This window comes from Mastigoproctus giganteus, chromosome 6 (genome assembly GCF_048544385.1).
Source record: "Mastigoproctus giganteus isolate SK-2022 chromosome 6, ASM4854438v1, whole genome shotgun sequence".
NCBI lineage: Eukaryota > Metazoa > Arthropoda > Arachnida > Uropygi > Thelyphonidae > Mastigoproctus > Mastigoproctus giganteus.
In genome coordinates, this window is record NC_143580.1 from 12,023,463 (window position 1) to 12,051,305 (window position 27,843).

Sequence of the window (27,843 nt, forward strand, 5' to 3'; positions counted from 1 at the left end):
CAAAAAAGTTTACAAGTGAAACTACGTTACGATCATTTTTTACAACGCCAGAACTTCCAATATGACTCTGCTCGTGATTCTGTTAGTTAATTCAATTAGTGATTCTAAAGAAAAAAAGGTCAGGTTACCGACCTCCACTTCGGCAGGGTTTCAAGCTCCCATGGGATTCAACTTCTACTCCAGACCAATAACATCCACCGTCTGTTTACCTAGCGAGCAAAAATACAAATGCCATTATGGCAAAGTACTTTTACCGGTAAATTTCATCAAACTTTTGCATGCTTCTCGTGTGGGCTTTCTTTACCTTAGCCAAAATTGTTTTTATTATTACTTTATTTTTCAAGTCAAAAAACAAAACATTTTTGACCTCTTAGTTTACATTTTTATCAAGGAATTATCATTCACAATATAAATATAAAAACCTATGTAGTATTTGAATATATATATATATATATAAAATATAGTAGTAATATATAACAGTTAAGAAGCAAAATAAGCAGAAAAAGGAAAATAACAAAAGTTATAGTATGTCTAATGCTCCAAAATGTGCAGTGCAGCAGTAGTTGGTATGAAAAGCCTAGTAGTTTCCAAGATAAATTCCTTAAATGCTTCCCATTTAGAATTTGCTGTTGGAAACATCATCAGCTGGTCTCACTGTATAGAATTTAAAAAATCTCTGAGAACCACTGTAGTTACTGTTATGAAAGCAAAAACCCTTACCTTTACCCCTGATAGTAGTTACATCTTTAGTTACAAATTCCACATCAGTACACTGTGATCACTGCTACCTAGTGATTCCTTTATCTGCAGATTCTTAATGCATCAATAATCACTGCTGATAATCAAGATCAAGAGTATTACTCTCTCTGATTGCATCTCAAACATGCTGCTGTAGAAAACAATCATCCAATAAATCCACAAAAGTCTTGCTAATGTGCAAGTAACTAACCCACATTATAAGACATTTGATTTTCAGCCCACTATTTCTCTGTACAGTTGTTCATTGTACATCAGAGTCATTAGGCCTATAACACACTCCTACTCTCAATTTTGCTTTCCCAGTGCTTATATCACACCAAATTGACTCAACATTGCACTGTCAACCCATGTCAACTGAATGCACTTCCTTAGATTTTGTGTGTTTCTTTACTAACAGCATAACCCCTCCCCCCCTTTATATCCTTTCTGTACACATTGTACTCCCCAAATTCCAATTCTGCATTCCTTATATCTGTGTGACATCACATCTGATATCCCAACAATATCCACCTTTGATGTCTTGACCAGCAATTCAAATTTATTTACTATACTCCTAGCATTGGTGTACATGCAAGTATACATGCACCTGTTCTTACTTTTAGTTACCCTAACACAGCCCCTGTATTTATTTGTTCAATAATGACTTCCAGCAGTCCTTGAAATCCCCAGCAACCTGTTTTCCAGGCTGCTGCTCATTCCAATAGAAGCAGTGCACGAATCACTTTCACCTCTGCCTGCAGCTAATGTTGATCTATATCTCTGAATCCCCCCCACAAGCTAGCAGTTCTGTGTGCACACTGCGGAGTATCACTTCCTGTGAGAAGAAAAAAGGTAAGCTGACTGTGACCAATTCATGCATGTCCATACTATCCTCCAGATGGATTTCCAGAATGGTTTCAACTTGACTGGAAATTTCAGTTGTATCCATAAGGTAAGAGTCAGTGTGTTTCTTTCTAACAGAATCTGTTTCCTGTTTGGACAGGTCTTACAGGAACTGTATGAGCAGCAGGTGGTATCAAGACTGCTGTGTTGTTAGTCCTATCTACAGTATGTTGCTTTGAGGATTGAGATGTAGAAAAGAGCAAAAGATTGAGCCACTCAGAAATGGAGATGCTTGGCAGAAATGATGTATCAGTCTGAACTGATAATGAATAAAATCTTTGGGAGGCTTCAGCATATGTATATCTTGACATGTGGTGTAATTGTTTTCTTTCTTCTGAATATGAGACTTTCTTTTCTATTTTGTATTTCTTCTTGTATTTCCACTATTCACAAATTTTTGAGAAGGCCTTTACAGTTGGGGCAAAGCAAAGTCAGATTGGCCATGCTCCTTTAATCCACAATTTGGAAGTACCAAGTCATCTCAATGTTTGAGAGTGTCTGAATTTTTGATACTACTAACATCTTATCAGGTTCAGAATGTACAGATGAATGCGACAGTTCAAACACCCAGCTTTCACTGACAAAGGCAGGTTCAGTGAACTAATGTCAGTATGATGCTGTGAGTTGAAATAAGCATGCCATCTTTCTTCAGCATAATTCTTTTTGCATGTGTGACCTTCTGATCCTGCAGTTCCTGGACAATTTCCTCCTCTGAGACATTCATTAGGTCCCATTCTGAAATTACACTTTTGGAGGTATAGATGAATGTGACAGTTCCTTAAATGGACCTCCACCAAATGAGGTGAGTTTGCAAAGAGATTCAGTGTTTGTGGTTGATGGTCTCAACAGCATGTTACCAGATTTAAGTCTTTGCACCATTCTTGGGGAACCAGCTATACTTTCAAGACATTCCTGTAAGAGAGATGCCGGCAGACTACCTATGGGCTGGTTTGTTGAAGAATGCAGAATCACTTGGATGTTCCACTCTGGGAGCATCCAGCTTCAGATTCTTTGGGTTGGTTACGTCATCATAGGTATGATGAATCCATGGAATTTGGATTTTCAGACTTAATCGGTGGAAAGCTGTCACAGTCCATATTTTGTTCCTTTGTTTCTTCAAAACCACCCAGCTTTTTAGCTCCACCATGGGGAGGCAGGAGCAGTGCCACAAAATGACGAGGAAACTGAGTCAGTTTGTTAGTACTTTTAGAAAAATAAACAGAAGGTGAGATTTCCTTTCTGGGACTCTGCCTACTTCTTGTAGTGAAAAAGAGCTACTCTAATTTATAAATCAAGAAAACTGTAGTTGAAATAAAAACAGAATCTATTCACTGAACAGCTCTTTTGAGATAATGCTTTGAAAAATACAATGAAACTGCTTGGCCACAGAACACTTAGCACTCGGGGCCAATAGTAGAGTAAGAAAGGTATTTGGGAGTTACAATACAGTTGGAATTTGAAATCCCACAAGCAGTGAAGACAAGCAGCAAAGAAGACCCATGGTTTCCTATAGATGATTTATTGAACATTTTCTTGTAGATATAGGGAGATCATAATCCCAGTGTATAAGGCAACTGTAACACTATACTTGGAACGCTGTATTCAAGTATAATGACTGCATCTAAAGAAAGACGTCAAGCTTCTTCAAAGGGTCCAAAGACTGTTAACCCACTTAGTGAGATTTGAAAAAAGGATGCCTACATAAAAAAAGGCTTTGAATATGTGGGCTACAGAGTTTGGCAACTGGCACCTTAGAAAAGCCTGATTGAGATAATTTGAGATGTCCTATCTCAAATGAGGCTTTGAGATAGGACAGCAAAATGAAGGAAAAATTTTTTACTGTTATGATTCCAGAACTAGGGGGCATAAAACCTGGGGCTTCCTTGCACTATTTGGCTCATACAAATAAGGTTGAGACTTTGTGTCACCCTGATATAGAAGATTATGAATTTAGTTTTGCAAAATACGTATTAGAATGCCAGCAAGAAATGGAGGGTATGCTTCTGATAAAAAGCATACCCAAATGCAGTATGATCATACCCTGATTCAGAACAACTTCGGGAAAACTGTGTGTGTGTGGTGCAAGGTGTGGCAAAAAGAAAGCCGAGTGTGTGAAGAAGGATGTTTGCTACAGACCACATGATAGATGAGTATGAAAATCTATATGCAACTTTAGTAGGCATATAACTCGAAGGCCGCATTATAGGGGATTTCATGTTATCACTCATTGACTGGAAATAATAGCTTGACCACTCAACTTGTGGCATGAATTTTCTGAATCAACTTGCCTATTATTTGTATCAACATGTCACACAAGGGGCAGAAATTTTCTTGTTCTGGTCATCATCAATGACCAAAATAATATCATAAATACGATGGTACAGTGTCCAAAAATGTAGTATACCTAAAATTTCAGCAATCAATGGTAATGCAAAGTTTTAATTTCAGTAAGGATAGATTATTGTGAACTGAGAAGGTTCTTGGACTCAGCCAATCAGTTTGGGATGAAATGCAATATATTGGAGCAAAAGTACAGGTTGAACTATCGGGATAGTTTCAAGACCATCCCCATAGTTAAAAATGGCAGTGCTGTTCAGACTTGGCTGTCAAGAGAATTTTCAAGGCTTCACCAGAAAGAGATCTGAACTCAGTTTTTGTTTTTCTTCTCTGGCAGAATATTCTCTCACACTCGGCACTATTATGACAAATTGCTAAAATGCCAAGAATGGTCCTGGGATAATTTGCTACATTTATCATCGTCGTTTATCATTTCATCATCATAGGCATTAGTCCATTCATTCCATGTACCATGCAAGGATTCCAAAATGGATAATTAAAAGGATAGTAAGACAGACATCTCAAGAAAAAGGCAGCATGGTACACTACAGCGACACAGCTCAGATTTACATAATAATTATATAAGTTGATTTATGGACTGGTAACTTGATGGGAAACGGCAGAAATGTAGACAATTCATTAGAAGGTCACTTTTAGGATTTGGAAATACTGTGCTAATATATTTGAGCACTATAGGATGTAATATTGATAACATATAAGACAGACAAACAAAAAGGGTGGGAGGAAATAAATGAGTCTGAAAGTGGGTAAGAACGCTAATGTTATTTACTTAGTCATACTGAAAGGAGCTGCAAAGAGATATGCCAAAGTTTATAGTTAATTATGAGGTCACCTTTATATTAAAGGTAAATCCCCTTGGACTAGAGAAATGCCAACATCTTATCAATACACAGGGGTGGGGGCTAAGAATCAGATGAGTAACTACAGATCAGTTAGCTTAATGTCTGTGGCAAGAAAATGGATCAAGACAAATCTATAAAGGGAAAATTATTTACCCAACATGATAAATTACTGTGTAGTCACGTGAAAATGAGATATAAGAAACAATTGTGACTTTACATACTTGGACTTTGGCAAAGAATTTGACACTGCTTCAAATGGAAGATTGCCATTGAAGACTGCAGATCTGAGGTGGAACGAGGGATGACTGAAAGACAGACAGTTGTTATGAGCAGAAGTCATTAAGCATGGTCCCCTCAAACACTCTTGTTTCTAATCTTGAATAATATAGACAAGTAAATAAAAGATATGAGTGAAATGTGCAGGCGATAAAAAAAGGGTGACAAGGATGATTAATGATGCAAGTCACACTGAAATCAGAGAAATGGAAATTGTTTTAATGATGACTGAGTATAAGGAATAGGAGGGGATGCAAATTAATTTTCATGCTGAAATGGGATACAAAAACCAGGGGGTATAAATATAAACTAGATTTTTTTTTTATCAAGATAAAAAAAATCAAGTTTATATTTTTTTTTTATCAAGATTTTGCAAATTCCTCAAATGACTGTGGAGCCATTGCTGAAACAGACCAGTACGGTTCAGTTCTATCCTTTTAATGTTGGTTTTAACTACTGGAATTAACTACTTTTCCTGGGTAGCTGAGGTCGACAATCTCAGGTTTAAGGGGCAGGGGAATGGATCAGTACCTTCAGTGAGTGGAGACTTATGATAAGAGGGATACAGGGTGTAAAGAATTTTTTTCCTAGGGGAGCAAAAGCCTGGCTTCTTTGTATCTTAGTCTGATATATATACCATTACCTTTTCATCATGGCTCCCTATGCATAAGATGCAGTAGGTTGCATCTTGTACAAAGTTCAGCTATTTATAAAGAGCAAGTAACATAAAAAGCACATAATAATATCTTATATGTTAGTAATTCCTATTTGAAGCAATGAGATTGCTCAGTTCATCAATTGAAAGCCTAGAAGTAAATAGAAATGGATGTCATGGAACCTTTGTTTAGGTGCATCACACCTATAAAATACAGATAATAAATAAGAAATACAATATGGATACCCAGAACTAATGAATTACTAACATATAAGATATTATTATGTGCTTTTTATGGCTTCATACTACTTCGATTATAAGTATTCAGAGTACATTTTTGGATGGTCTGGCAACTTGATCTTTATTCTACCATTATAAAATGTAATTACAAATAATTCTGTTCTACTAAAAATCTAATATAAAGCACTTTATCTCTCTTTTTTTTTTTTACTATTATTATTGGTACTGGCAAATGGTGCATGGAAACAAGCTAATAACAGCATCAGCAGTGGGGGGAACACTACCCATCTCATCTGTCCATTCCATCTAATAATATGGTGGGTAGTCATTTATTTATTTTGTGGCTTTGCAGGCAGGCATCAAAGCACTATTTTTGTTTTTCTCCTTTTATTTCATACCACGTGAAGCTAAGCTTTTCCAAACTCATACATCCTTCCATTCAAATAATTCAAAGTTGCTAACATTGCTGCAACAAAAATTTAATTTTTAACATAGACCAGATTCTTGATTTTTTAAGGAGTCCTTATGTGTTGTAATGTAATAACTAGATTGTATGTATAGCTTAGCTTAATTTTCAGCACTCACCTCATAGTAATCCGCTTAGCTGGTGGAGAGTTTTACCACATACATAGTGGTTATAGGATTCTAATAACTTACAGGGATTATGGGTTTAAAACTAAGTTATGGGCTATAAAAATTTTCCTAAGAAAGAAAAGTGCACCTTCCATTCTATGGTTGCCTAAATAAATTAAATTAAATGAAGGAAAAATAAAAGCTAATAGTCGCGCACGAGCGACTTTCGAAATTCGTCCTCAGTTAGCTATAGTGGGGGGGGGGGAAGAGAGCGCGCTTGTGTTATATACGGGTTGGGTTCTCGAAATGCATTTCAGTGCACGTGGAAACTTAATACATGCTAAATTCCAAATGAGGGAGAAATTGGCGGGAATCTTTTTGTTTAACATGTTGGGTGATGTATGGTGCTTAAACCATTCGATGACGAGGGCTTCGTTTTCGAGGATTTTGTAGCTAGAATTTAATTTAACTACTGTGATCGCTGAATCAATGAGTGGGTTGTGATTTTGAGATTGGACGTGTTGTGTTAGTTCTGTACTTGCTGAATTAGTTTTGAAGCTATTAAAGTGGTAGTTATTATAAAAAGTGGTAGTGGTATATAAAGTAGTATTAAAGTACATAGACCAGATTTTAAAAATTGGAGACCAGTAAATTGGAAAATGAGCCAGGTAAACAATGGGTCCTCCACATTCCATATAGACTATTTCTCATTCAGGAATGTAATTGTTTTGTAAAAATGTGATAGAATGCCACTACATTGAAACAAAGCATCTGGTTTTGACTTTAGGAGATGGCATTAGCCACAACAATTGCATTACAGTTTCAGTCACTTGATGATGATGATGATGCAATAAACTTTTAAAAATGGATTAAATTAATCATAAGCAAAAGCAGCAAGTGATACCAAAGTACTTTTTTAGATATTCTTATCAGTAAATTCATTAACCCAGGAAATATTTGATTCTAAACAAAATACTAGTAACATTTACTTATTGAAAATTTAGAAAACAAAAACTTTTATTTTTTTCCCTAATTTACTAAAAGCCCTTAAAGAAAGCCATTCTTAAAAAAAAAAAAAAAAAAAAAATTAAACTTTTGACAGAAAACTTGTTTTTGTTAAAACAAAAATGCTCCATTTGTCTAATAAATTTTAAACTGAAAATAGCATTAATAAAAAGTAAAATGTTTTTATTTATTATCAAGCTGATTTACAGTTTTAGTGAAGTGTGAGTTAATATTTAAAAATCATTTGATGAAGAGTTAAATTATACAGAACATCTTTTGTTATACAGGTGACCCCCGCTTAACGCTGATAATTCGTTCCGGAAAAACAGAGCGCTAAGCGAGCACCTCATTCCCATAAGGTAACATATGTATTTGTGAGTTGCAGTCGGTGCCATAGGATATTTCCTAATCAATAATAAATGGTAGTGAAAAGATGCACAAATGTCGGTCAAAATATTTAATATTCAAATATTTGTACATATAAAATATTCTGCATTACATACGTATATAATTATGTGGTAACTACTTACGTATCAAAATTAAACTTAAAATTCCAATTAAAATCATTAATTTAATTGATCTAAATTGATTTAATTTAATTTGTGAATTTAATCATTAAAAATGTGTCGATTTTGGGTTGAACTTTGGCCCTCTTCCAAATAAACTAAAAGGGGTATTAATTTTAAATCCCCTGCAGTTTAATTACCACCCAACAATAAAGTCAACCGATCCTTCGCCGCTTTGAAACCTGGCATGTTTTTTTCTTCTTTCAATATGAAACTTCTTTTAGGCATTCGTTTCCACAAAAGTCCTGCTTCATCTAGGTTATAAACTTGTTGAGAAGTATAACACACAATACCCACTCTTCAATAATTTTAACAAGTTCTTTTTTGAAAGTTTCAGCTCCTTAATCTGCACTTGCTGCTTCTCCCTGGATTTTAAATCTATTCAAAGAGCCCTTACTAGTTTTAAATGGTTCCAATTTTTTTTTCTTTTTTTTTTTTGGCGAGTTTTCTTCTGATCATCATATAGGCTAATCTCTCTCTCTTTTTTTATTTATAATATTTAACTGAATTCTGCACTGGACATTTTCTTCAATAAAATTAGTTAGTCTTTCCATTTCAATCCTAATAGCCATCCTGGTCCTAGTTGCTTGCAGTGGAACAGCTATCTTTCCCGCTGCTAAAATTAATTCTTTATTTTTTCATAATTGTTCTTACAGTTAAACTTGCAAGTCCTAATTTATTGCACACATCCACTTGTCTTTGACCGGATCGATTCGCTTCAAAACGTCTAATTTAATTTTCAAATTCAGTCTTTTTCTTACATTTAGTCTTCGTACTGCGCCCAGACGTTGCTTTTTCTTTCTTATTAGCCATTATTAACTCTTCAAAAATGTAACTGCGTTGGTTGCATTAATTATGATACAATGTTCAAGTAAACTGTCTGTTACACACGATGTCTAATACTGTACTGAGTGTTGACTAGACTTCGGATAAATGCATATAACGCAAATATTACAAGCAATATACGTGATCATTTTTTTAAATGTTGATCTCAGAACTACGTAACAAGTCACCGTACTGCAATTAAATTAGCGCGAGAGAGAATTTCACTGAGCGTGGGAATATTTCTCATGTCGGCGTGGGAAACGTTTTAACCGTATTTTTATATTCATTTTCAAGCTGTCAACTCCATCAAATGAAACGATTTTGTTAAATATGCCAAAAATGCAATCTGTAAAAGAGCATTATAGTGATCTGTGACAGCGTTATAGTCAGATACGGGTTATAATATAAGAACAGCATTATAGCGAATCAGTGTAAAGCGAACCGCCTTATAACGGGGCCTGCTGTGTATATATATATATGGCTATTTGGAGTAAAATCAGTTCGTGTTCCTACAATCTACCTTTGGTAATACTGTGTGGTATCATACACCAAGCAAAATTTGTCAATCAGTCCACTATAGCAACAATAAAGAATGTAATGAAAGAGAAGAAAAAGATGGATGCAGATTTATTATATAAGATAAATCTTACGATATCAGGGGAAATGCAGTGCAATGCTGAATATGCATTGCTTCCTCTCCATCAGTTTCCATTCTAAAACACTGAGCTACTGCTAACTATGCATAAAGAATGGAAACCTAAAAGAAGCCATTATTTAACAGTAAAAATTATAGTCGTCTGGTTACATTGCTGTGCTAGTTATATAGAAGGGTTATGCAACGCAAACATAATAGCCTGTGATGCAACATGGTAAATACAAGTTACCCAAAAATTTTTCCACTTTTATTTTTACCCCAGTTTTGCTCAAAGAAATTTACATTTAATATGTAACCAAGAAATAAAAGTATCATGAGGATGATATGATAAAATCATGATTCCATTTATACAAAGCATTACGAATGAAGCAAACAGGAGTAAATTTTAATTTATGTCTGTTTGTAGAAATTTTTTTTAGCAAAATTTTTATGAATTATATCAGTGTTGTTGGTATTAGCATTAGTAGAGGCATTTGATGCAAGAAAGCAAGCTTATGCAGCATCAGCCAAAAAAAAAAAAAAAAAACTTCCACTTCACCCCTCCGTTCATTTGAAATACCTGTCCAGCTGAGCCTTAAACTTATTTAGGCTATCAACTTCCACGACAAGGGATGGAAGTCTGTTCCACCAATCAACCACCCACTGGCTAAAGGCAAATTTCCGCACGTCTATCCTACATCTGTCTTTCCTCAATTTGAATTTATGCCCTCTCTGGTGATTATTCTGAGCAAGAGGAAGAATCCCATCAGCATTGAGAATGCTCAAACCATTCAAGGCTTTATACACCTCTATCAGATCACCATGATGGTGCCTAGTCTCCAGACACTGTAATTTGCAAAACTTAAGCCTTTCTTCATAAGAGCAACCCTTTGTTTCATTCCCTAATCTTGTTGCCCTTCTCTGTACTCATTTATTATATGGAGATGGCATGGATAATCCATCAAACCTTCTTTGGCTTCCCCCTACCCTTCAGAGACAAAAAGCTTTTTTTTTTTTTTTTTTTAAAATACAAGTAACCCTCGTATAACACAGTAGTTAAGTTCCATAAAATGTTGTGTTGTGTGAAACCATGCTATACAGGACTCAGAAAAAGTACAAAAAGGGGATTATGTTCCAAAAGCTAACAAAAATACACTATTTTCGATTTCATATACCTTCTACTCTCTTTAAAAAAATCGGTAATCTGAGTTTGCTTGCTTTTGCTTGATAAATATTTGTGAATTTCAAATGTATAGAACTAAGCATTTTTGAAGCTCAAGCTCCCTTTTGAATTTTGGGCTCCTTTCATTCAAAAAATAAAATTCTAATTGCTTGGCTAACTTTATGCCTTCCCATATGTTTTTCAGTGTAAAATTTGGAAGTTTAGAACTTATCTGCACTAACATCCTCTGAATTGATTTGGTTTTACCTCCGATGCCATTTCCACCAAATCCGCTTCGCCAGCCACTTTTTCTACCAGTAATTCTTGAACATTTTCAGTAATCATACTTTTATTTTTTTTAGGAGCATAGACGACTAAGGCCACGTTACTCTGTGTATATTGTCTATAAATTGCATATGTCCTGAGGTCGATTTTTCTGTTTTTGCTGGACAAAAAAAACCTGAGTTTCAGGGAGAAAAACCATGCTACCTTCGCCTGAGACCAACTAATTCAGCCACTTTGTGAAAAAGACCCATAAAAACTCCTCCCATCATCAGCAGGATCCGAACTCTGGTCTTTTCCACCCGGTGTGGGGAGGAGGGCAATTCTATCAACTGTGCTACCCACAAAAGCTTCAGTAGTCATATCATCAAGACCTTCTCCTCCTACAGATGTGGCAAGTTCTGTTGTTGTTTGGTTTTTAGGAGCATTAGCAACTAAGGCCATATTGCTCCGGGGATATGCAGTAGTCATTCCCTGACTTTTCCGCATCCTCCGTATTTGGTGGTCACTGGCTCGAACCCCAGTCTAATCAAGAAGCGTGTGCTACACACTGCTGCTCCTGCCCACCTAGCTACGGAGACGCCGTGGCAAGTTCTACTATCACACCAATTCCGTTTTCTGCCAATTCAACCATATTTCCTAAACGAACCGACTCCGGCCATACATTTTTCCACACGCATTTAACGTTGACGGTTTTACTTCTTTAGTGATAAAACTATGATTCTGATAAAGTCCGTTATTGAGAAATGTTTCCATGCCTCCATTATTTCAATAGATTCAGAATCAATTTTTTTCCAAAATCCATTGTAATGATTTTCTCATGTAATGAGTTTTAAAGGTGGATATAATGCCTTGATCTAATGGCTGAATGAAAGAAGTTGTATTAACCCAGTACAACTGTGGCGGTAGGAACATAACTTCAGCATTTGGATGACTTAAATCTTTTGGATGGTCTGGTGTGCTATTCAATAGAAATAAAACTTTGAAATCTAGATTTTTTCCACAAGTTCAAAAAGCACATGTTCAATAGCATAGAATGTAACACAGAGATTTCCCAACAAAACAAATACAGGGATTTCTCAATTTTTTTTTTGACTAGTGAATCAACAGCAGGGATTCAAAGAGTGGAAATGTTGAAAAATTACATGCAACATAATAAGCAGGGTTTCCCCCACACAAAAACTAAAAAATATCCTGTTATGTGAGGTTAATCAAAATTCTCAAACCACGTTAGAGCGAAACCATGTTATTTAAGTACCGTGCTGTGTGAGGATTGCTGTAATTTATCAAACGTGTTAGAGCGAAACCGTGTTGTAGAAGTACAGTGTTATATGCCTGTATACAAATTCTTTTTTTTTTTATTTGTGCAGTTCCTCAATATAACTTTCCACAATGAGGAGCTTTCCTTTTACGGTTCAACGAACTCAAATACACTTTAACAGCAATGCATAAAATTAGAGATTAGTATTAACAGCAGCAAATGATACAAGAAAACAAGCTTAATAGAGCATTGGCAAAAAAAAAAAAAAAAAGAGATAAATCATGAGCTTCTGTAAAACTCCAGGTTAACTTTTTTTTCCCCCCCTTTATAGATGAGGAAATAATTTTGTTATTAAATGCTAATCTGAAATAAACAATACACAAGTCTGACAAAAAAAAAAAAAAATATATATATATATATATATATATATATATATATAGAATCGTAATATTACGGCGTTTAAAATGTTAAAATAAAATAAAATATTACATGTTAAAAATATATAGAACGCATCGATTAATGCCATCGTGAGATAGAACATTACATCGGTTCTTGCACTATAACTTATCTAATTATGGTATATATATATATATATATATATATACACACTACAAAAGTATTAAATCAGAGAGCACTGTTTTGAAAGTGCATAAAATTTGAATAAACCACATCCACATAACTTGTTATTTTCACATAATAGCAAATTTTTGTTTTTAATGGGTTTTTTTTTGTGTGTGCATTAACACGAAAATTTAACTTTAATGCAACCAAAAATATGAGAGTTCAGACTGCACTTTGAATTTATTTTTTATGCTATTTTTTTTTTTGCAATGAGTGAACTGCTTAATTGGTCATATGTGTTTTTTTTTTTTTTTTTTTTTTTAATCACACATGGTAATTTCTTCCTCATTTCCAAAAAAAAAAAAAAAAAAGGCATGGAAGAGGCAAATTTAAGCATAATTGTTCAAAAATGTACACAGTAGTACACAGTATGACATTGAATTCCTTTGCTATAACTTAAATTTCCATGTTTTTTTTTTTTACATGCAAATCCTCCTATAGTTGTATTTATGATATGGCCTACACACACACAGTGCCAATCAAAACTTTCACATAAAGTTTTTCTTTCACTGTAAACCAAATCATTTTATGTACAGGTGGACTATGAAAATAATTGATTCAGCATCCATTATGCTGAATTATTCAACAAAACTGTTCGGTTCAAAACAGTATTACTGTAGCACTAATAATAAGGGAAGTCAGAAAGGACCTAGAAATATGTTAAATTGGTATCACCATCAGCTTTCATGAAATAGTCAAATAAAATGCCAGAACTTGTTACCCAAAATACAGCTAACCTGAAACAACTTTCAATTGTGTTAACAAAGCACCATGCTTTGCTTATTCTTCTCCAGAATCAGTTTACCTGCAGTAAACAGATTCTGTAACATTCCCATCATCTATATCCTGGAAGCACATTATGACTTGATATTTATAAATAAATATATCCAGGCAACCTGGATATATTTTCCGACTTCGCTCTAACACGATTGATAAATTGCGGAAATCCTCACAAACACGGTACTTCTACAAAGTTTCACTCTAATACAGTTTGAGAAATCTTGCATTACACAGTATTTTTGAGCTTTCGTGCTGGGAAAACCCTGCTATTATGTTATATATAATTTTCAACTTTTCCATTCCTTTTTGTGAATCCCTGCTGTTGACCCACTACTTGTTATCGCCTTCGTAATATTTTTCTAAAGCACATTTCTGGAGGTCACTACCATAAAACAATTTGCACTTTCCAGTTTACTGGTCTTTTCTGTTAATGTAATCAATTATAAAAGGGTAGCAAACCCGATCTTCTTGCATTTGCTATAGTACCGATAGCTGTAATTCTGTGGGTTATTATGGTGAAATGTGTTTCCCCTTCCATGAAATATTCAATCATATAAAAAGTAAATAAATTTTCAGAAACTCATTACTCCGTATCGTATTTATTGCAACTTGTGCATGCCATGTTCGTTGTTATTAATTGCTTATCATTTTTACAACAACAACAAAAAAAAAAAGGCAGTGAACAGAAATATCAATTAGCATGTACACATTACTACGTATTAATTAAGCTATGTATGTAAGCATACATGGCTTAACTAATGGTTGGCAGATCGACCATATTCAGCAGTCAGGGGCTTGAACCCCGGTCTACTCAAAGAGTGTGTGCTAGTGCACTCCCGCTCCTGACCACTTGGCTACGGAGGAACTTTTTTACCATGTAAGCATAAATTTATTATTTTTTTTTTTGCTAACTGGAAAATATTCTTCCAATTTTCACGTATCACTTAAAACGTGGGTCCACTGTATTTTGTTGGGAGGTCCCTGGGTTAGGTTCTGTGCTATTGAACTTGTGCTTGTTTGAGACCATATAAAATAACTGACGTCAAAGTATGCAGTTCGTGAATTTTACAACAGAGAGCGGAAAGTACATGAAATCTAGATGCTGTAAAAGAGATTATTCTTAGCAGCGATGAAGAGGAAAAAAATTAAATGAATGTACATTATCTCACATATAATGTTCACAATTTAAGGTAAGACGTTTGTTCAGTTATTATTATTTAAGTTACTACTATTATCCATTAATACTATTTCACCATCAGTAGTCTGTCATCTACATGGTAGGTATTCATAACATTCTTTAATCCAGAAAAACTGGGCAAAGAATATTATGAATACCTACCATCTAGATGACAGACTACTGATGGTGAAAATAAAAACATCACCAAGGAACCTAGTAATTATCTAGGTGTACTTCCCAACATCTAACAGTGAGGACCAGGAAATAGAAGAGATGTATGAGAAAATCGAAGATCTCTTTAAATCGACAAAGGATGGTGACAACGTTGTAATCATGGGAGACTTCAATGCCGTGGTCAGATCACAATATGATAGAGTAGGAGATGGGAAGTTTGGACTGGGAAACAGGAATAGTAGAGGCGACAGGCTGCTCAACTTCTGTGAACAGTGCGATATGGTGACAACCAATACCTTATTTGAAGTACCACAGAGAAGGTACACCTGGAGAGCACCAGGTGATATACAACACTATCAAATTGATTACATACTAGTCAAGACAAGATACCGCAACCAAATTAAGTCGAGCCACAGTTATCCTGGAGCAGAAGGTAACAGTGACCACTGTCTCGTGATGGCAAAATGCAATCTTAGATTTAAGAAATTCAAACGAATTGGAAGGACTAGCTGGGATTTGGATAAATTATAATATGAACATGCTAAGAGGAATTACGAAGAGAAAACAAATGAAATCATAGCTAACGTAACAGGAGAAATCAACTGGGATTTGATAAATCAAGATATATTAAAAGTAAACGCAGGAGACATTAGGAAGGAGGAGCTTGGGTCCAAGGAAACCATGGATCACGGAAGAAATACTAGAACTCATACAAAGACGTAACAAATATAGGAAAACACCCACAGAGGAAGGTCAGGAGACCTATAGATACACAAAGAACCTAATTACAACCAAATGTCAGGAAGCAAAACAAGACTGGATAAATAAAATGGTAGAAGACATTGACAAGGACATGACAAAGGGAAGAACAGACAAAGCATATAGAAAGATTAAGTCATTACAATACAATCCCAAAATGAGGAGCACAATTAAAGAAGGGAACTCTACTGTGGAGAAGAAACAATTGATGAGAACGACTATATTGAAACAGAAGACAAGGTGGAAGAGGACGCTAAAGGCCCAACAATTACAAGGAGTGAATTTGAGTTAGCATTAAGTCAATTAAGAAACAAGAAAGCAGCATGACCAGACAATGTCCAGGCGGAGCAACTCAAGAATATGGGAGGAGATATGAAATATAGGCTTTATCAAATGATACAAAAAAAAAAAAAAAAAAAAAAAATCTATGAAAGTGGTGAAATCCCAGATGACTTTAATAAAAGCAGAACAATCACTCTTCCAAAGAAAGGAAATGCTAATGACTGTGCCAATGACTGTGCCCTACTGTCCCATGAATCCAAAATCATCTTGAATGTAGTGAAGAACAGGATCAAAAAAAAGAATAGAAAAGGTCACTGATCAAGATCAGTTTGGCTTCAGAACTGGATGTGGGACAAGGGAGGTGCTTCCAGCAATGAGAACAATTCTTGAAAGAAGAATGGAAATGAATAGGAGAACATACATTGCTTTTGTTTATATACAAAAAGTCTTTGATAACGTAAATTGAAAGAAGTTGTTCTGAGTCATGGAAAACTTTGGCCTGGACTGGAGAGACAGAAGGCTTATCCTGCATCTGTACAAGACACAATGTACTGAAATAGATATTAATGGTACCATAAAGGAAGCAAGGATCAGGAGAGGTGTGAGGCAGGATTGCTCTTTATTCCCGTACCTTTTCAACGTGCTCATCGAGGAATCCATAACAAAAATGAAGGGTATCAAGATTAATGGACAACAGATCACTGCATCAGATTTGCAGACAACATAGCATTATTAGCTGACTCAGAGCAGGAGCTGTGTAAGATGTTGGAAAGGCTATCATTAAGGCTACAAGATTCATATCTAAAGATAAATGCACAAAAGACTAAAATACTTGTCGTCACCAAGAATGATGAACAACCTCAAACAAACACCAAAATGGGGAACAACAAAGTGGAACAAGTGAAACAGTTTTGTTATTTGGGGAATTTCATTACACAGGATAACTGGTGCGCTACAGAGATCAGAAGAAGAATCACCCTTGCCAAGCAAGCTTTCAGTAACAAGAAAAATATTCTAACCAGCAGACACATCGACAGGGAGACCAGGAAAAAGTTTGCTAAGTCATTTGTTTGGAGTGTGCTGCTGTCTGGAAGTGAAACCTGGACATAATGCAAGCAAGATATCAAGAGACTGGAGGCATTGGAGATGTGGGTCTGGAGGAGGAGGATGTTGACGATTAGCTGGACCTAGCGACGATCCAACGAATCTGTCTTGAACGAGATGCAAGAAAAGCAGCAGCTACTCACAATTACTCGCAAAAAGACAATCTAAATTTTTAGGACACACCCTAAGACATAACAAATTTTTAGTGAATACCTCAGAAGGAAAAATATTGTGAAAGAAAGGAAGGGGATGACCAAGGAAGAAAATTTTGGAAAACCTAATGAGGAACATGAAATTTAGGGGATATGAGGAAATGAAACGTTCAGCAGTAGATAGATGTATGGTTGCAGCGACAAGGCTTTAGAGTTTGATGATGACTACCATTATAAAAATAAAGTTAAAATATTAGTTTATCATTACTATAAAAATTAAGTTCCCAATAGTTATTTAAAAAAAAAAATGGCATATTTTTGTTAGCTTTTGGAATGTAACCCCCCTTTTTGTACTGGTTCTTAGTCCCATATAACATGGTTTCGCATTACACAAGATCTTGTAGGAACCAAACTATTGTGTTATACGAGGGTTACCTGTATGTATGTGTGTAATATATATATATATATATATATATATATATATTTTTTTTTTTTTTTTTTTTTATTTATGTTTATTTCCATGGCCCAAAAGCTGAAGCTTTAATGTGGTGTTTGGTAGCAGGAATTTAACTGAAAAAGGCATTTAATGTCAGCTGCACAATTATTGATAAACATTTTCTTCCCCCCCCACAGTTTACCATGATGTGATCCAGCATCAGCAGCTTAAAAAATTCACTTGCCATTCATGCCTTACAATATATGGGATAAGAATGTTTTTACCCTAGAAAAACACTAATGTCAATGTTTTCCAAATCACCAGAGAAGGTAGTTTTTCTCTGCTGCATTCATGCTACCACCAAAAAGGAGTTAAACATTATTATTCTTATTGCAATGAGTATTGCTTTATAGTCATTGTTTTATCAAGAAAACATTTGTAAAACACACCAGTCTTGTATACATTAAATATATCAATATGGCTTTTAGAATTTTAGCTAAATTTTTGTGCATTTATTGCAGATCTGGTCAACATTTGAACATTCTCCACTAACAATAGTCATTGAAAATTTACTAGCAATCCAACCCTTTTCATAAATCCTTCAAAATTAAGAACTTTAGCAAATTGTTCACACTTTTCACAAGAAGTGACCTAATTAAAGGTATCTTCACTTTCTCTGCAACAAAAATAGACACTTAAATACAAACTGACCTATATCTGAATATGTAGCACTTCTTATCTGTTTCTTATTGCTAAGAAAATGGTATGTTCCACCTGTTCCAAACTGCATCTTGTTTGCTGGATCAGACTTCTTGTCACCCTTTTCTGAAACTCAAATGGCAGTATCTTTACATCAACCCCCTTTTTTGGTACCATCTTTAAACAATACTTTAACTTTTGTGAAAGTATACATTTGTACGTATACTCTGAAAACAAAATCAAAGCAGGATAAATAAAAAATGCACCAGTATTCACTGTACCTTCCAAAAATCATGCAACTTTCTCCAGTATGTATGAATGTAAGTATGGGTGTATGTACAGTACTGTAAAACCTTAATATTACATAACTACAATTGCTGAAACAAACAAAACTACAGCTAGAAGTTTCCAGGGTTTTCACATGAAAGAGAGAAGGTAAACACATAAAATGATATAATTAATGTATTACTAGCACACTTGGCTCATTTCTGCTGAGATTTAGCCCAGAAATAGCATTGACTTAGTTTTCAGGACTCAATCACGAAAATGTGAAGTTTATGTTAAATTCAGTTTGAGTTAATAAAAATTTTAAAGCATTATTCTTGAGGGTATTTTGGGAGGGAAGTTGCAGAATTTCAGAAAAAAAATTAGACTCGTGTTCTAGTTAGTCTACTATATAAACATTAAATTTTATTTTACAAGTCAGAAGGTCGCTCCGCTCCCTTCTGTCTTGTGATTATACATTTTTACCCCATTTTTACCCACACCCTATTCTTCAGCATTTTTGATTTGTTTTCAATTAATACAAAGATTTTTAGCTGCCTTCAATTGTTCATGCGAAAAACATGATGCTAAGCCAACCGCAGATAATGTTTGACCTTGACTTTTGTTTATTGTCATACTAAAAGCCAATTTCACAGGAAACTTGTGTTCGTTGAAAAATGAAGTTATATTCCCCTTCGTTTAAATACATATGAATCAGTGAAATATATGCTTTCGATCCAGCTCTGTCACCTGTGACATGTTCACAAACCAAACCATTCTTCCTTATTTCCACTACACAGTCTTGTGATACAAAAGTAGTCTTTCATTTTTCGTATCTTTCCTTTCTTAATTGTGAAGCCTTTAACTTATTATTTTCATATTTTTCAATAATCGCTTTGTTTTCTTTGATATCAGGATTTTAAGTGCCGCTTCACACTCAAGATCTTTTCTTTTCCTCTCAGTCTTTCTGATACGATCTTTCTCTTTTCTATTACTGCCATTATTAACAACATTGCTAATAGCTGAAGAAACTTTTGAAAAAGTTGAATCTTTGCCTTAAAACATGTAGAATTCTAAAAATTAAAAGAACTAAACTAAAAATTAAAAGCACTATAAATATTCTTTTATATATAGAAAATTTTAAAGACTAAAAAATTAAGAGTTCGTAAAAGCGTCTTTGAGACAGACCTGTCAATCACTTTGTTGTAGTATGACACAACAGTAGTTATAGCCCTGCCTTGCAGAAAGCAAAAAGTGTGCACATGAAAAATCAAAATATTTTTATTATTATTATTTTTTTTTAAATATATATAAAAATATATATCCAAGGTCCTGACATGTAACCCCATTTTTATCAATACCCAACAAAAGCAAGGAACTATAATAGTAGCACATGGCTAGAATAATCCATGTTGAATGCAGAGATTGCTTGTATGTGATGTTGGGAATGATGAAAGTGAATGTACCGAACTAACTTTCTAAAATATTTCTTCTGTGAGAATATTTCAAAGCATAAAGTAGTTGGAAACAAATATGCTTTTCTTTTTTTTTTTAATTCAAATGTACCAAAAGTTTAAGGGAATAATTTTGCATTCCCATTCTGCCTAAATTTTTAAAAAAATCTGTAAACTGCACTTCTCATTTTGCAGCCTCTTTACAAACTGCATCCTTATTTGATGAATAAGCTGAGAGTGTATTAGGATAAATACTAAAAGCTGCAACAACTTAACACAGATGTCTTCACAGACTGCCTCAACTCCACAGAGTCATAATTAAAAAAAATGTTGGTTTTAAAAAAAATGCGATTCTAATCTTAACTGAGAATGATTAGCATCACAGTCAGTTGATTATGTGATCTAAAATTATTTTTATTAGTAGCTTTCTAAAACAGACACTTCTGGTGGTTTGATTTGATTTTAATGGTGCAAAAATGTCAATGGTTATAATGAGTCAGGAAGAAATTAAATTTACAGGAAACCTGAGATTTTGGTAACCTTTAAAAAAGTTATCAAAAAGTTGTATATATGTATATGCATCAATAGGTAAAAAGCAGTAGAAGAGTAAAAATAAGTTTCCTATTTTACATACGTTTATACATACTAATAGCAATGTAAAAAATTAAAAACTGCTAGCAGTGTGGTAGAATTAAGAAGAGAGTTACATGCTGCCACTGTGGTATCCATTTCAATGTACTATAAATATTCCTCATACTTGTAGGGTGTTTGTGTATTTCAATACATTGTACACTGATGAAGAAAGTTTATGCTCTGGATAGCCTCAGAGTTTGTAATTACTTTTATATTATTGCTGTGGTTTGTGCACCATGGCATTCCCACCTATTTCAGCTGACAAGCAAAGGCTCACCTTACTGCCTTGGATAGGTAGAGGAAGCCTTGGTGTTTGGTCAGCAGAGGCACCCAATGGATATTCCAGCAGAATTACAAAACTGCAAAGACAAACAGAAAATAGCTGTGAAACAATACATACATTGTGGGAATATTCAACAGTCACTAATTTGATGAACTAAGGTCTGCATTAAGGAGCAAGGAAGTCACTTCAAAAAATTATTGTAAAATCAATAAATGAACTTCAAAAATTAAGGGTTGTTATGTTTGTATGACTTTTTTAAAATTTAATGTGATAATTCTGCAATCTTTCACTCACTCACATTTTAGACCATGATTATAAATTTAGTGAGTGAGGGAAAACAAGAGTGAAGAAGATGTGTGTCGAGGAGAAAGCTCAAAAATTTCACATACGGAAGGCCTAAATGCGATTGAGACCACACTGCAATACATTGAACAACAGAATGAGAGTACACCTGCTGATCTACTGTTGTTGAGATGCCTGAGAAACACTGCAGCAAAAAAGCAAGGAACTTCTTTAAAACAGAAGACTTTGAAAGACTTCTTTTCTAAAGCCTGATGCTGTAATCATGATGATGCAGGTAATACAGGTACTGTATGTACAGTACAATACTATATAATTTGAAAATGAAATGCACAAGGCATAATTCTTATGCGTTTTGGTATTTAACTATATAATATTGGTGTAAATACACCATAGCTAACCCATAAATTTGAACTACATAAGTAGTATAGATGGCATCGTTTTAATTGTATCTCATATTGTGGTTGCCTTCACAACGAGATAGCAGTATTGCACTACTTCAAATAAATAACACTTCTCTAGTAGAGAAGACTACTGTTATTTATTTTCAGAGGATACCACTACCCAGACGATTGTTTCGAAGCTATTGGGCTTCATCATCAGTGGACAGGCAGGTACCTTGGTAATGCAACATGCCATCACAGCTGCAAAGTTATATCCACAATATGATATTGTGGTTATAACATTACATTATATATTATTTAGTTAAATATTATACATTATATAGTTAAATACCAAAACCCATAAGAATTATGCCTTGTGCATTTCATTTTCAAATTACATTTTTACCAACACCCTTTGGCATCTCTCATATCAGTCAACCATGAGCCTATAGTTAGCTGGGCAACTAGAAGTAACAAGGCTGCAGTTTCAAACTTGTACACTACACCACAAAAAATATGCCTGTTGAAATCTGTGTGCATGCATGCACACACACACACTCCTCTGAATGATATTGAGCAGTGTGGAAGTAGCACATTAAGGAAAAATTAAAATAAGTCCTTACGGGCTACACAACTGTTTGACCACCCTAAATATTATTATGATATATTATGACACATTTGTAATCCTCCAGTTCCCAACCAATATTGTAGCAGGCAAGAGTAAGATTAATTTTTTTTCATGCATAAAAGACAATTTATGCTGCTGCATGACTCAGACCTTTTGGTCTTAATTTTTTAATTATGTAAATTTCAACTTCTGTTTTCTGTTAGCTTCATCAATGCAACTTTAACTGCTACAAAATTTTATTACTTGTTTACTTTGTTCTTCTTTAAGAAAAAAAAAAAAAAAAAACTAATAATGTTGAAGAGATTAATAGTTATAATCTGTATACGAGGTGCTACCCAAAAGTTCCTGAAATGTATTTATAAAATAAATTACTCACCCTGGGTCATATTTGCCACCATCACCTTCAAAGCAGTCCCCTTGAGAGTGCAAATACCAATCCCAGCACTTCTCCCGTGATTTGAATGTGCCCTGAAAGTCCATCATAGTGAACAGCACTGCCTGCAGTTCAGTTTGGATACCCTCTAACACTGTCAAATCCTCGACCCTTCAGCTTGATTTTCATTCTTGGGAAGAGGAAGAAGTCACAGGGGGCTAAGTGTGGCGAATAAGGAGGTGGGGACGATTGTCACGTTGTTGGATGCAAAAAACTTTGCCAGAGCAAGAGATGTGTGGGCCAGCATGTTGTCATGATGAAGGACCCAGTTCTTTATGTGCCACTTCTCTGGAAGTTTCCTCCTGATGGCTTCCATTAACCGTCTCAAGACTTCAAAGTACAACTTTGCATTGACGGTCTGGCCAGGAGGAATGAATTCCTTACGGATAATCCCATCAATGTCCAAAAAACAGATCAGCATGGACTTCACATTGCTCCTCACTTGTCAGGCTTTCTTCGGTTGGGGAGAAAATGGGCTCTTCCACTGGGATGATTGTTGCTTGGTTTCTGGGTCATACCCATATACCCAACTCTCATCACCAGTGACAACCATTGAAAGGAAGTTTTGAACACTTCTGGCCCATTCTTGAAGATCTCTGCTAACTTCCATGCAATGCTGCTATTGGTCTTCACTCAGTAACTGTGGCACGAACTTGGCCGCAATCCTCCTCGTTTGACAAAATCCACTGACACATGCCATACAATAGTTTCTGTTGCTGTATTGTTAAGAGGGAAACTAAACTTGATACAAGCATGTTGCTCTCTCACATCAGTGATTGCAACCTATGCGAAACAGACCGCCAAAGAACTACGCATAAATATTCAATGACTCTATCCAGCCCGATACCACATGGCACACTGATTCACAAAGGATGCATGCAATGTTACATAGTGCCACAAGTCCATACTAGACGTAGTTCTCGTGCAACATTCAAATTTCGGGAACATTGGGTAGCACCTCTTATATTTGAAATGTGTCACCAAGAGCTGAAATATATGAATGATACCTGTGCTAAAAGTAAACATGTACTTCATATTCCAAATGTTAATTACTTCAACATACAATTTAAGATGGAGGAAGCTGATGAGATAGCAGCCTGTATGTTTGTGAACTACTAAAATTTATTTCAAAAACTTTTTTACAATTAAAAACTAAGAATAAGTGGTGTTACATCAAATGCACATTACAAAATTAAGATATCAATATGAGCCATTACTGCTTACTTTACAGGAACGAAGATTTGTGTGTTTATCAGTGAAAGACAATTCCTGTTCTTTTGTATCATCTTCTTCATCTTCATCATCTTCACTCTTCTCATCGTCATTGTCTCCAGCATCTAAAACAGATGTTTGTAACAAGAACAGCTTTTCTGAACAATCATCAAGTCTATGGCTAATATCCTGGTAATGTTTCAAAAACTTGGTTTTATTAGTTTCGTTTAAAATCTGATCCACTGATTTCTTTACCTTGCAAAAAAAAAAAAAAAAGTTATTATGAACTGTAACTTCTGGCTATCAAATAATAATAGCAATGAATACAAACTAACTACTGTTCACATACTAGTGTTATAATAGTTAAATAAAATTGTTTATGGTAAATTACAGGGTCATTTTCCAACTCTTATAATGATAGCCTATATCTTAGATTTATAATCATCTACAGTTTGATTTTCATTCTTTTTGCAAAACATTCACACATTTTAGCAACCTATGATAGGTCCAGCATTTTCTAATCAAGGTCTTATTACAGGAATGGGCTTACACCACCAGACTAGCTGAGCCTATATTATTACTCTTTACTTCTATGCTAATTTCTTCCTTTTATTTTATGAAATTATTATATTAATTGGGGATGGACAAGCAAATATTTTCATACTACGTAACTGCTTCCACTTATCAAACAACTGCAGTAAAGCAATTAACATCTATTTTCAACCACTATATTATTCTTACAGGTTCGAAAGACTGTCTGCAAATGTCTTGCATGTTGAAAACAACAGCAATTGTGGATTATATAAGCTTATATAATCCGCAGAAGCTCAAGGGACTTTAATACTTACCGATTTAATGAGTGTCAACTGGATTTGCAGGATCCGTAAAAATGAAGGCTGTATATACTCCTTGAAATAAAATAAGTTTATTTGAAAAAAAAAAAAAAAAATATATATATATACATATATATATATATATATATATATACATATATATATATATATATACATATATATATATACACACACACAGAGTGCAACCTTGATATAACATACCTCTTCATACTGCAGTTTCAGATATACTGTGGATATAATCATGTCCTCCAAAACAAATTATGAAAAAAAAGTGTTCACAGAACTAGCAATTTCATATTGGAAACTGGAAAAGGTGAATACCGTATATCCTACTGGACATATTTCCAAGAGGGGAAGTTACCAAAAAATTGGCTGTATATTTGCTTTGATATATTCAGTATTCAATTGCAGAGTAATTTTTGTAAACAGGACCCTTTAAAGACTAATTACTGTAGACACTCAGTTTCTCCCCTCAGCTAGAGGTGCAATAAAAGAGTATATCAGTGGAATGCTAATTACAAAATGCTACCTCTGGATAGGAATACGGCTACCATTTGCCATGTGCATTACATCAGTTACAAAGTAAAATTCTGCTAAACAACAGCACATGGCATCTTTTTTTAAAAAGTTGCACTTAGGACAGCAAAAAATACTAAGAGCTAAACTAGACAAAAACATACAAAATGATAAGTGATTTATGGAGAAATCGTGTAACTTCGCTTAGGCACTATGATAGGCTGGACAGTTTGATTTTGATTTAATTTCAGTATTAGTCATATGTTACAAGGAAGCTTAGCTATGTTATATGGCTTATGCTGCACCAGCCAAAAGAGTAATATAATAATAATAAAAACTTTAAATAAAATGAATAATAAAAAAAAAAAAGGGAAATAGACAACCTATGTATTTCCATCCTCCCGTAGGTAACTATCCAGCTGACCTTTGAATTTCCCCAAACTGTCAACCTCTACCACCCAGGTAGGCAACTTATTCCAGTAATTTATAACTAAAATACAGCTCGCTAAAATACAACTTCCTACAATCCAGTTTAAACATCCCCCCCACCCAGTAACTTGAATTTATGGCCCCTAGCTCTAGAATTATTTATGACCATGAAACTTTAGCCATTCGTTTTCCTTTTGCCTCTCAGAGCCTTAAACACCTCAATCAAGTCTCCTCTAAGGTACCTAGTTTCCAACCTGTGCAACCCACATATTTATGGACGCCTTTTGCCGATCCCACCAGGCAAGTTACCTGTCTTTGGACCCTTTCATGAAGTTCGATGTCTTTTTTAGGTGCATACAAAATGATAAGTGATTTATGGAGAAATCGTGTAACTTCGCTTAGGCACTATGATAGGCTGGACAGTTTGATTTTGATTTAATTTCAGTATTAGTCATATGTTACAAGGAAGCTTGGCTATGTTATATGGCTTATGTTCATGTCTCCATACATGAACACAGTATTTCAAGGTCTAAACAATAGCCTTATATAATGGGATTATGATGTCCTTATCTCTACTAGAAAATGTTCAATAAATCATCGATAGGACACCATGGGCCTTCCTTGAAACCTGCCTACAATGCTCGGAGAACTTCAGTCCAACCGTATCGTAACTTCCAAGTCCCTTTCATTCACTACTTACTTTAGATCAACTCCACAAAGTGTATATTTTGGGGTTATTGTTCCCCTAGTGTAAGACCTTATACTTTTCTGGATTAAAGCATAGCTGCCACTTTTCTGACCATACCTGATGTCTATCTAGGTTAGTGGTCTCCAAAGTAGGGTGCATGCACCCCTAGGGATGACAGAGATGATCCATGGGGTGCGCAAGATAATCTGCAATAAATCAATATTTATTATGAAAACTAGTTTTTTGAAATGTAATTGAAAATAAAAATTATAAATAAAGGTTTTTTTAATACTTCAGTATGTGGCTTTGTTTGATCATGCCATCAGTTTTGCCCATACCCGAAACGAAGCAGCCATGCACTCACTTCTGGCTCAGAGTATATCTTCCATTCTTGTTTAGCTTACTGAACAAATGTAGATCAAGCAAACAATTAAACAAATGATTTTATAAATGTAATTTTAGATATAATGCCTTCCACGTAAATGATTTATAAACAAAAAAATATATATTAAACTTATATATTTAATTTGTTATTACAGTGTGTGTGCGTTAGTCCTTTTAAGTAAAATAAGGGTTCACAACCAAAAAAAAGTTTGGAGACCACAGATCTAGGTCACTCTGAAGAAGCTCTGCTTGGAGGTGATCATCAACTACTCTACCAATCTTTACATCATCTGCAAATTTAGACATCACACCCTTCATCAATGTCATTTATGAAAATCAAAAACAACAGTGGTCCTAATACTGATCCCTGGGGAACCCCACTTCTTACATTAACCCAGTCTGAGGAATAACCATTAACACAATCCTGTGCCTCCTGCCCTGAAGCCATCCTAATATCCATCTAAGGATTTTTCCTGTGATTGCAACCTGTTCCAGCTTATAAAGTAACTGCCAATGTGGGACTGAGTCAAATGATTTGTTGAAATCTAAATAAATAATGTTAACAGGAGAGACTGCTTATACAGGGATGGGATACACTTATATAGAAAGAGCGCAAGAATATTTGCTGATGCTATCGGGGCAGTGTTAGGTGGGTCGGAAAACTGCTAGCTTGGGGGATATAAGGATTAATAGATTAACAGTAGCCACTGGCAAAGGTGAAAGTGATTCTTGCACTGCTTCTATTGGAATGAGCAGCAGCCTGGAAAACAAGATGTAGGATATTTCAGAGACGGTTTGAGCCATTGCGGTACAAGTAAACACATGGGTTCTATTAGGGTAGCTAAGAAAAAGAACAGGTGCATGTATACTTGCGTGTA

General features: G+C 34.9%; 1 protein-coding gene across 1 annotated transcript in view; it reads right to left on the reverse strand.

Moving 5' to 3' along the window:
- LOC150083915 (uncharacterized) overlaps positions 1–27,843 on the reverse strand; it is a 352,627-nt gene that overhangs the window by 269,966 nt on the left and 54,818 nt on the right. The window contains exon 3 of the mRNA XM_090375828.1: positions 24,107–24,349. Coding sequence (XP_090231954.1) covers positions 24,107–24,349 — 243 coding nt within the window. The remainder of the gene's footprint in view (positions 1–24,106; positions 24,350–27,843) is intronic.